The sequence below is a fragment of the Centropristis striata genome, chromosome 14, assembly GCF_030273125.1.
Source record: "Centropristis striata isolate RG_2023a ecotype Rhode Island chromosome 14, C.striata_1.0, whole genome shotgun sequence".
In the NCBI taxonomy this organism is placed as follows: Eukaryota; Metazoa; Chordata; class Actinopteri; order Perciformes; family Serranidae; genus Centropristis; species Centropristis striata.
This window is the reverse complement of record NC_081530.1, coordinates 15,774,196-15,786,714: the sequence shown is the minus strand read 5'-3', so window position 1 is coordinate 15,786,714 and position 12,519 is coordinate 15,774,196. Positions and strand designations below refer to the sequence as shown.

General features: G+C 38.4%; 1 protein-coding gene across 1 annotated transcript in view; it reads left to right on the top strand.

The window, feature by feature from the left end:
* Nucleotides 1–12,519, top strand: part of vps50 (VPS50 EARP/GARPII complex subunit) — a 117,025-nt gene that overhangs the window by 48,117 nt on the left and 56,389 nt on the right. Inside the window, exon 13 of the mRNA XM_059349701.1 lies at nucleotides 4,619–4,751. Within this exon, the coding sequence (XP_059205684.1) occupies nucleotides 4,619–4,751 (133 nt within the window). The remainder of the gene's footprint in view (nucleotides 1–4,618; nucleotides 4,752–12,519) is intronic.

The following is a 12,519-nucleotide window of genomic DNA, read 5'->3' as shown; positions in this document are numbered from 1 at the left end:
GGCTTTATTAACTTACAGACTGATTTTATACCATCTAGAATGCTACAAAAGATTTGAATTGTGTCTTTAACCTTACAAAGCCAATTGTTTCCTGTTCTGTAAATTAAATTGGTAATGAAACATTTGGTGTTTGAGTTTTTTGAGTTTTCTTTAAGTTTATAGGAACCTTGTAGCAAAGTTTTCCCTAGACCAATAGCCATTTGGTTACGTTATTGTACTGTACCTAAGTGCTTAGATGCATTGTTAAAATATGTATATTTTGGCTCGATGTCTCTTTACAGACTAGAGCACCAAGTGTATTGAGTGAGAAAACTAGAGATTCCTCATTAAATATGTGTGTACTGTACTTTGTTTCTTTCCTGGCACAGCAAGTCTACAGATTGCTGACTGTGCTTTTGATTTCTTGCACGTTAATCAGCATATTTATTCTATTTTGAAAGGAGAAGGGGGTGTGATTGTCTTTTCCTAAAGAGAGTGAATCGGCTAAATCAAGGATACCTGTCCTTGCTTGCACATCTTTCTTTTTTGTAAAATGTGTGGCATTTCTTTCATGCACACTCCTCCACACGCCCACATACACGAAAGAAGAAAAAAAAAAACACTCTGCGCTTTGTCTTTTCAAAACCTCTCTGACACAGCTTGGCATATGTTATGTGCATAATGGTGGGGAACTGTCTTCAGAAAACCAAATGGCTGAAAATAGATCCTAAGCCTGCCTCCTCCAAGCTCTCACCACTCTAATTGTTTAGAAGGTTGTGTCCAGCAAGGTGGATGACAGAAGTTTATTTATTTATTTATTTTCCCTGCATTGCTTCTGCTGTGACATGCAAACACCCTTATGTCTGATTTAGCCTTTAACATCTAAACACACACACACCACTTCTGTGTAGGTGTACTTCTTCCCATCATCCCCACTGAAGATCCTCTCCCACACACAGACTCACACCTCTTACCCCGACATTGTCTCCCTTCACCTCAGTTGCCTGGCAACATGCTGCTGTGATATGGCTGACTGGTGGAGAACTTGGGATGTCAAACGTAAGCCTTGTTTTGTCCAAACCGGTTCATTAGCTTAGATATCTGACCGGTGGTGCTGAAGCCTGTTTGTACTGAAGCTGTGTTTATCTGTAGTTGTTTGTTTCAGCTGGTGTCTTATGCATTGGTGCACAGCTATTTTCTTGAATGTACATAGAATTTATAATTCTAGTAGAATACCCATAGTAGAAGGCATACAGTAGTAATACATGTATTATTATTATTATTATTATCATTATTATCATTATTATTGTTTTGTTATGGTTGTGTCTGTTCGGTCCATTGCTATGATTAATATTGTTTATTTGGAAATCAGAAGAGCCAGGATTACTTTTTTCCAACCTCAATTCTGTCATACTATGGTGGACCTACAGAGCAAACGAAATTACGTTTTGTAGAGCAACCCGGAAGCATCCCCATGGGGTCTATGGAGAATTCGCCTATAGGATTTTTGCATTGGATTTTGGATTGTTGCAGAATATTAGCAAACACACATATCTGATGCTTGTGTGTTTTTTCAGCAGGATAATCTTCACAGATGAACACCACTTTTATGATGTTTTAAGCGTTAAAGCAGCTGACAGAAGTAGGATGTGCTAAAATGCTAACTTACTTACTGGTTTAAGAACTAATTCCTGTGGCACCTTATAGCTCTCAGGCCAATCAATTGCCATATTAACAGGTCTACCTTTCTTTACTGTACTTAACCTGAACTACAAATAGACAACTGCAGATTTACTTAAAATAATAACTTGCATAGACATAACTTGAAAGGTCCTGATGACAGCGTGATCATGACTATTCATCGTGATAGTTAATTCTGTTTGTTTTTTTTGAGCACATTATTTCACAGATTATTTAGGGTTTTTTTCATTTGCTAGTACTGCCAGTACTATCTTACAATTGATCCCTGCCTTACCTAATGGCTAGTTAATACTTTCTTCTATGATTTGTAGTGTTCATGGCACAAACAGTGCTTATACTCCCTACCAAAACCAGGTAATGCAAAGCTATTTCAGTCATCACAATTCATCAATAAATGCCAGTATTAGTGTGTAATATTGGAGATCTACTACTCTTTGTACACACTTGACTGAACACCCTGTAGTTTCCACCTATGACTGCTTTTCCATCACAAAAAAGGCCTTAATTACATATTGCACTAATTGTATGATTGTTGTTTGTTATTGAGATGTTAATTTGGAGACCAGTTGCCACTGTTGTTGTTGTTGTTACATAAAACATCCGCAGTAAGAAAACAATGATTAATGTCCGTTGTAGCAAAGGTATTGAAACCTCTCAATTTTGAGTGCAGTTAAACAAATTCAAATGAGGATTTATTACACTGGTAAGAGCATAATTGGCTATCGTCATTGCAGGGTTTGCAGAGTCTGTTATTTAATGTGCTCTTGAGAGTGGGTAGCTAAAAGTCTGAGTTGCATTTAAAATATGTATAAAACATTCAGTATTCTGTAGTTTATCGCAATACAGTCTTTATTATAATAATATTGGCTATTTCACTTTTAATTTGAGGCACTAGAAATGTTTGATCACTTATTTTATTTTAGTGCTCAGCGTCTTTCTGAGAAATTCAAAGTATTTAAAACCATCTCTAACAACAGTGCTTGACAGCAGTGGAGGCTGTTGCAATTTAGCTGCCTTAGGTAACAGCCCTGTCATTAACATCTTTTGTGATGTCGGTCGTTACATGATTTCTTGCTGATGGCTTACAGTTGTGAATGTACATCAGATGTCTCACTAAGAGCTGTTATGTTGAGAGATCGTCCTGGAAAGTGGTGGTTTGTCACTCAGGGACTTGGACATGCCAGAAGGAAAGCCAGAAGAAGGCGCTTGTGTTAGTTTGTGCACAGTTGGGGACTTCATTGCAGTCACTGTTTTCTTTCAGCAATCACCAGTGTGTGAGGTTTATGCTGTTTATATTGACAATGCTTTTGTGAAAGGAAGGAAGCACAGGCCTGCAACCACTATTCATTATCGTGATTTAAACAATGTGAAGTGTGGCTGCTGTGGACAGCACAGTTTCATCTGGCAGTGATTAATTTGGTTCTGGACATGTTGACAGGACTCTATTGGCCAGTTATTATGTAGAGCCTTGAACTGTCCCAGTGGCTACTGTTGTGCCAGCTGCACTTTTCTTTGGTGGGCTAAATTTTTATTGAACACACACATTTTTCCAGAATGTCTGGCCTCCTAAGAGCTCAGAATGTGATGTGTTCATCTGTTGCATGTGGGCAAAAACAAAACAAAGAAGCATTGTGCATCATTCTTTGAGTAGTTTCTATCATACGTGTTAGCTGTCTTGCTTTGGTTACAGTACCACTGTGATAGTTCATAAAGCTTAGTGAAGTTGCTGTTATTCCATGGGTATGTAGGTATAAATAGTAATTTGTCAGAAAGGGCGTAGGTCAAAATTAGAATTCTAGGGGACATATTTTCAAAACTTGTGTTTTGGGGTTTCTACTAGAACATGTTTACATGGTTTCATTTTCTCATACTACCTGTACCCCATCCCAGTGAAATCTCCAAGTGGTTTAGGATTTCCAGGTCTTCTGCATCTGTACTTTTAGCATCTCTGTACCACCATTGCAGCTGGGGAACGACTGTAACACTCCTTACAGGCTCGTTTAAAGATATATTTTCTGAATACTGGTTGCGTCCTTTTCTCTGTGGATTGAGGATTTTGATACTTTCACATGTATTTATATAGCATCTGTTTTTTTAATAAAAAAACAAATGAAAATTTCACTTTTTACAATACATTATTACATAAGTCACAGTAATGGCAAATATATCATTAATATATTTTTTTGATTTCTGTCATAATACTTTTTACTGACACAGTGTCTCATATTCTACTGAAATAATAAAGTTGCCATTTTATGAAAGCAATAACTCACTTCAGGCCTTGGGCTATGAACATTATATCACAGTTGATGTATTACCTTCTGATGCACAGACGATGGTTGATTATCCGCCTGCATAGACATAATATAGACTATGCAGGTGCTTACTCAACTTGTTATACAAGTTCTACAACTTAGATATTATATTAAAGTGTCAATAATCTGTTATATTAGAAAATGCACGTATATGAACAAGACATACAAGTGCCATTACCACATAAACCCTACAATGCATCATTGTCCTGAGAGGGAACTGCCCTGTGAGAACACCTACATGTGCACATCAGAGATTTTTGACACCCTCTTAATAACGCATTATTTTAATCAGTGCTTACATTAGTAAGCTCTTACATAAGATGAAAGCGTTTCTTGTGACACAGAAAATAATTGTTTTCCAACACCGTGTCCTTGAATGATGACTATAAGCAGGTTTTAATTAGAAGTAACATAGCTGATCAGCTTAGTTTTTGTTTGAGTGTCTTGCAGAATCTTGTACTGTATTTTAAAGTAGTCCAGCACTGTGTTTCATTTATTTTTCTTTTAGGTAAATACAAGGCATATAGAGACATATGGCACACAAATAAACCATCTGACGCTGAATTTATATACTGTAGAAAAGAGCATCAATGACCTTGTTTTCGTCACTTCTCTGTTGGTAGCATATCACTTTGGACAGCTACATTCCCTGCCTGACAGATCTGTGCAAGGCATTGTGGGAGGTGATGCTGAGCTACCACCGCACCATGCAGTGGCACGAGGAGCATGACAAACAGGATACCACACCCACTCCAGGTAAGAGACTATACATGTTAACCCATACAGTGTATAAAAGAAGTGGATGTAGCCACGGTGACGTCGCTCATTAGTTTGTGGATGACCATTTTGCAGGCCATATTGGATAGCCCATGTTGGATTTTTGAAGCCCATATTTGAATGAGCTGGGGAGGTTACACTGGCTACCAGCTAACACAAATGCTAGCTAGCTTGGTCAGCAAAGTGCATCTGTAATTCATTATAAAATTAAAAAAGGCTTCAATTTTGTTCTTGAAAGTAAATTTTATTTGAACAGCTGACTCTTTAGTGTTTAAATAATACCAAACTCTGAACAAACTGACATTTTTAGGCACAAAAAAGTAAAATTTACCTTGATGAACTAATAACACTAAAATTGTTTACCGTGGTAATAAATCAAGTTAAAAGTAGCGTCATTTTCTCATCGATTTCTATACAAAGTCCCAGCTGGCCATTAGAAGTAATTCAGGTTTAAAGAACTTCCACACTGGCTTGACTTTCAGACCCAGGAGGTTGCCGCTTAGTTAAACCCAATGACTGTTGGTATATTTCTATTTATATTCAGCAACACTACTCTAATTGTTCTGACCTACCAACATTCAACAAAAAGGTGCACAGTTCCCTGTAGAAGCATACAGATTCTGAAATCAAAAGATGCGGTAACAAGGTCTCACATGTACCGGAGCCCACAGGGAGAGCACATGACTTCTGTCATGCACAATACAATATTCTGTGCCTCCAATGTCACATCCTACTTTCATTCTAAATCTCTCTCCATCACCTGCTTTTTCTCCAGTTTTTCATTTGGAATTACTTATAAAAAACAAATCTGCTCCCCTATACCCTAAGCTGAAAAAGTCTAACACAGATTCAGTTCACAAAGACTTGGTGAAAATGGGGTCAGTTTCCTCCTTCGTGGCTGCGTGATTTCAACATACAGTAGGTTTATCAGCTTTATAGCTTGCAGAATGATTGAAATTTACTGGATGAAAAGAGACGAGAGTATTGAGTGTGTGTTGGTGCTTTGGTGCAGAACACAGTGTAGTGGAACTGAGGCGGCATATATTTTTTAGCAAGCTCCCTCTTAGAGTAGTGGTCATTGAATGAGTCAGTAGCATAAATTTCACTTTTGATTACACTGATGTTGGTGAAACAGCTCCTCTCTGCAACAACACAAAGAGACTTGCACATACATTACAGTTATACCACTGTACAGTGTCTCTGTGGTGCATTACAATGGTTTGTATGTATTCATTCTTAGAGCATTATCATTTTTGTATAGGTTTGACAATGTGTCCTAATTACATGAATATAAATTATATTACATTCACATTGTTAAATTTACACTGCAAAATTATTATGACTCTGTTATGGTTTCTAGGATAAATATATGCACAGGTGATGAAGCATGAATGATGAATTCATTTCTCGTGAATATATGTCATGCATGACTTTGAGCATGCTCTGTTTCCAAGCTAATACAAACAGGACTTTCATGTCAACCTGTTCCAGGTTATGATGGTACTGTTTACAGATAAAATTAGGACTTGTTCCACTTGTTTTTTATGTCGTCTTTAGTGACATTCTTGACCTTCCCATATCATTTAGATCCAAAGTTCTACATGTTTTATCATTTCAGAACAGAAGTAGCAAGTTACCCTTTCTTCTTTTAGACAATTTGTGACCGTAACAGCACACTGACTCTCCACTGGAAACTTTGTAAAGCTGCGCTGCAAGTTACGGCCCATTAGGAACAGTAAGATGACTGAACACCACATCTGTCCAAACCCAAAGGCTTATGTCTGGATCAACAAGAAAAGTCTTGCTTGTGTTGTAGCTTCTATCCGTCCTGCCTTCAGTGAGCCAGATGTGAAAACATCAGCTTTGAGAAGCTCAGTTGTCAAGGCAATACATACTCTGCGGTTTAGCAGTAAGCTCCACAAGAAGTTGAATTTCTTACCGGCGTAAGAACAGAAACCATACTGGATTTGTATGTCTAGCACTTTTTTACCTTGCCACTGTTTATATCACTTGTGTTGCCAAAGACTTTGTCAGGTATTAGCTGCAAATACAGAGCTGTCAAATTAGCTGGTACCTTCCTGCTGCATATCGAAAGATAACTAATTTCCATTTCCTATCCTGTCCAGAATTCATTAGGCAAATGGATGAGGACACAGAGATATCTCTTATGGTTGGAGACATGCTAAGTCCTCAGCATCCTTCATTAGATGTGATCCTCCTCAAAGGGAAAAGGACATAAGCTACATTCCCTCTCATGAGGCCCATCTATCATCTCACTATTTGATTGGCTGTCACCTCTGTTCTCTGTGTAAAGGTGGCTGCGACCCTGGCATTGTCCTGGCTTTCACCTTTCTTTTTATTAATCCTAATGTGTGTGTAGGGTCCATCAGGGTAATGATTTACTGTACGGGCCTTGTCCCATTTGTTGAAGAGTACTATGACCTCCACAGACAGTGACCTCCATCTGACACAGGAGGCCATCAGAGTCCTGGCAGTCAGACCCACTGAAGATCACTCCTCTTCAGTCACACACACACACACGCACACACACACACACACACACACACACACACACACACACACACACACACACACACACGCCTCTACCCTCATTGAGATGCTCGAAAAAAAGCATCCCATTGAATTTCAGCCCTTGGCCACTTGATATATTGAGCTGGTCAGTGCAATGTTTCAGTAATTAATATTGCCACTTGATGAAAGGAAAGGTTGCTTTAGGAAGTGATATGGGCCAGGGTCGTATCCCTACCTGACAAAATAAATTTGCAGCTGTAGCACGCACCCTGTCATGTTTTATCAGCACTGATGGCCGTCAAGCACAGGGGTGGCTCCCTCTGTCTGAGAGCACTTGAGTGTGTGAAAGTAAAATGGCCAGTTTGTGCATCCGTCACATGTTCACACGGAGCATAGCCATGGACCCTGGCGGCTAATATTGAAGTGTAAGGTACCTGCTATGATAAAGAAATCAATTTTCTGCAGTCAGGGTGAGAGTTGGCCTTCACACCTCATTAGTGTTCAGAAGTAACACTAAACTGGGGAGCATGATATGTAAAATAACTGAAAATAACTCTCCCAGTATATACTGCAATTTTTTTAATACTGATTAACCAATTTCATCTTATTTTCTTATTCATGCATACCTCCCCTCCCGGAGTAAACATGCCTTAGCACCAATCTTTTTTAAAAATATTTTTCCTTCAATATTTACAACCTGCTTATAGATCATGTGTGTTCAGTAATTGGATTTATTTTCAAGCCCCTCCAATGCATCTCCTTTAAAGGACTTGCGACCAAGCCTTTCAACATGTTAGTGTGTGCATTTGAATTAAAAAAGGCAATTTGTTACGCTCAAACGGCACCAAATCAGCACTGAATAAATGTATTAAAAATGTACAGCGCATATAGTGTGATGGAATGTAATCCCTTGAAATGAAGTGGGATTTATTAACCATATGGGGCAGTGCTTCTGGCCGATGAACCCAACAGCATGCTAGCAGTGAGGTGTCTGCTTTATACAAGTCAGCTGTGCTTTGCTTGTTTGTATTTTTTTAAGCCTCTGCAGGGAATATCCAATAGATTTGTATGATAAAATCCTCATACTTGTTTTTCCAGTGTCTCACTATTTGCTTCCGTGATTGTGTTGCTATAATATTCGGAAACCACAAGCCCTGCTTTGACTTTTCTCTTGCTAAATTTTTACATATTTAAACAAAGTCATGCGCATGCAGCTTTTCCATGAGTCATAGTTTGAAACAAGCAGGGGGTTAAGTCCCCTGTGGGTTTTTGTCCTGTGAGTCAACAAGAACTCTGTTACCCACAACCCCACCAGAGGTCAAACACTTACTACCACCCACGGATTGGCAAAGGGTGGCTTTCCCCATCATTTACCTCCTGCCTCTGTAGGAACATTCATTAATGACCCGTGTTAAGGCTTTCTAAGTAGATAACCTGGTGAGGCTGTCTACACCCTCACCGTGTCGACAGTGGGAGTTACCAGTGACACAGGCTGCACTGACAGCCACCGTAGAGTGTGGGGGACCTACTCACAATGTAGTCTTTTGAAAAGTTGTTTAGAAATTGAACATATGGAGAAAAAAGAATGTATGTAGAAATCCCATATAAAGCATCAACTAAACCTTTGTGTTTAGCTGAAGAGATCACCAGTGCCTTCAGTAGAAACCTCTTACTGGCAGAAGCTCAGTTGTTACTATGAGATTTTAGCTCAAAAATCAACTGAGTCCAGCCAGTTGCTATGCAAAGACTAATCATCAACCTGTTTGGAGTTTTAAATATTGATTTGACTTGCTGCCTTTTGAAACTTGCCCATTAACGGCTGATATTAACAGCTTGGTATTAAAGTGGGGCATGATCTAGAGTCTGAAATAAGGGAATTGTCATTTTTAGTACAGCTTTTCGAAATACTAGTTGATACTTCAGTATTAAAAGCTTTTATTTTCCATTGACACAGTCCAACTCTTATTGGCACACTCAGTGCTCTCAGTTTATGTTAACACTTGATCAGCTATGTCTCTCTTGTTGTAGTCAGGGCTCTGTTTTCACTTTGACTTAGGTCTGGAAATATGGTTTATTAATAAAATCTTGATATTTTTAGGCTATGCTTTAAGAAATATCTGTATTTTCATATTTTTTTAAGATAACATAACTGTTTGGTGTTACCCATGATAGTAAACAAATAAACATCTAGTAAATTAACCTTAAGTAATATGACATTTTAGATGGGTTTATTTTTTAATTCAAGTGTTTTTTTAAATTGTTTGAGTGAAACACTGATGTAGTCTGCTATCGAAATGAAGTGAAAGTTTGACCTGGCTTGACTGAAGTATTCCTCACAGGGTTCTGTTTTAAGAGATGGAACAGATTCATGTTACTGCTAATGAATGGATCCAGGTTATGTCAAGCCTTATTACAATGTCTCTCAAGCCCTTTGTTCTTTGGTCTCTTAGTGAATGATGCAATTGTTTAAACCAGTTCTGTCCTTATTAGTGACTCACATTCCAACCAAGGTTACTGAGGTCTCGAGGACGGTGTTTGAAAAACCCCAATTTATGACTTCCATTGAAATTTCACAGACGAATTCCCAGATGATTGATTAAACCCCGCCACAATGTCATGATCAAAAATCATGACTAGTAATGGCTATAACATGATAGTGTTGGCTGTGGAGGGAGTATGAAAGCATGAGAACGGATGCTTTGAATTCAAAATGCATCGTGAGCAATGAGGTCCGAACCTGAGATGAATATGAACACTATATATTTCATATAACTATCAGACATACCAAGGAGAAGCATGATGTGTCACATCCATTTCTCAGTGTGATGATTGCAATCAGTCTGTGGGAGGAGAAGATAAACTTCTATGACAGAGCTAGGTTGAGAGGTATTCTCGCTGGCCAGAATTTGAATTAAATCTTCTGTTGTGAAAGTGCCATCTCCTCGTCTACCAAATCTTGCTCATCTGGCGTTCTCTTCAAAAGAGGAATTTTTCCCTCTTCCGGAGATAAGACATGTCATGATCATGTCAACTTAAAATGTGAACCAGTGTTGTTGTATAAAACATGTAGGCATGTTTTACCTCTTAATAAGATATATAATTTGCTAGGCTAATCTTTTTGTTAAGATACATTTATTGCAGCGGACAATCAGTGGCGTGGACTTACCAGTTCATGATGTTTAAAGGGGAAAAAAACTGACATAAATTCCTCCTGAGGATTCTTCTCCACTTTGGTGTATTGAGTCTCCTGTCAGAATCCATAATAAGGCTGGGCAGATCCTCTCGGCTGCTAATTGTATGCCTCAGAGTGATGTCCTGTGGGTAAAGTGGTGGTCCACATACAGACCGTTAAAAAGGAACAATAGAGTAGGAAAACCTTGTGAGATAAGCTCTGCTGCATGGGTTCTTCCTCCACTTTGTTTCACTGAGAGGTGATCAGCTGCTGGGGATGTTAATGATTAATTGATCATTGTTAAATCATGGCTAAGAGTACTCCAGCTTTAGCATTGCTCTCCGATAACACTGTCAGACTTGCAATGGGCATTTAAAAAAAAAGGTTCAGAAAGCGATCCAAAAATATTGTTTTTTATTTATTCCATGCATTCTTCTCCCTTGTCAAAACCTAGCGCCTACATTCCCCAGGATGCAACTGGACTGCAGTGTTATGCTAGTAGAGGGTAATGTAGCCTTGGGCAACTCGGCGAGTATCAGAGGTCTCGTAATTTCACTTCTTTTATTTCCACATATTCTGTTTTGTCCGTTTTTTTGTTTTTTTTTGTTTTTTTTTTCATTTTCAAACTTGTGCTTTCAACCCCAGCCAATGCAGACTCAAGTGATGTCACTTGTGGTAATCTATTACTCCCTGGTTCGGAGCCGGCGCCTAATGTTGAACAAATTCCTTGCTTTTCGACAACCAAAGAACCGGATCTCAGCCACGAAAACTGGTTCCAGAGCGGCATCAACAATTTGCCGGTCTGGAACCACTTACATCATGGGCTGGGTGCGGCATTATTGTGACCAACAAGACCAACTAAAACATGTATCATTCATTTTATTTTTAGCTATTTTTTTTTTTAAGTTAATAAAATTTTTATTTGTTTGACTGTTTGCAAGTTGAACCAACTGCGATCCAGCACCAGCCCAGCAAAAGAACTAAGTTTGCATTGGTCGAAAAGGGGTATATCAGACTTGATTCAGCTTCGACTGGATCTACAAAGGTATATACAACTTTTCTCAGACAGTTATACTCCCCTAAGGCCTGCAAACAAATTTAGATTCAAGAATTTGATTTAAAATGAAATATTAGTCAGTAATTCATAAAGTTAGAAACCCCAGGACAATTGTTTCCACTGTTTCAGTCATTTTCATCCATCATCTGCATGGCATACAGTAGTTATAATTGCGATGTTGTTTCTTTATATTATTGGGTAATATGTCAATCTGCCCTTCCACATATTTTTGTCACACCTGAACAACCCACTGCTTTTTATACTTAAGATGTGCATTTTTAAACATCTCATGTTGGTGTCTTATCACCATGAAGTAATACCTTCACAGACTCAGAGGTTTCTGAGGAGATTTAATTAATCCACTGATCCCCACTTGTGTCTTCGGATTATGTTTTTCATGTTTGTTTGTTTTTAGGGGCTCAATCACTCTCTCATGCTTCTCTCATGACATATTGGTTGTGATGGCTGTCTTCAACCTTCAACTCTTCCTGCCCTTTCTCTGACTCTCCATCATTATATTTATGTAATTAGATATAAACAGTGTGTGGGTGTAATAACATTTATGTTTGTACTTTTTTTTAATGGATGTGCTTTTTGTTCTGGTGTGTCATTATGAGAACGCCCTCATTGCTATGGTTTCTCAGGTCAAAAAGGGACATGTTTGATATCCACTTTGCGATTGAGTACAACTTTTTTTTTCTTTTTTATTTGTTATAAAAACCGGTAAATAACTAGAGATATTTGTTGTCTTGCTCAGTAGACAGACGTCTCACCCAGCAGCTTTAGTGTACTTTGCTCTGTTTTGATTACAGCTTGAAGATTTTTGAGTCAAGCTGAGTTAAATTATGTGTTTGTATGAGTAAGGCTTTAGGTCTTTCAACCATCTCACTGCTTCGGAATAAGAAAAACACTACCCATGATTCATGGCTGTCACCCTTGTTTTCTCTGACTAATGTGTGTAACCATCATCTGGTTTAATGGTTAAT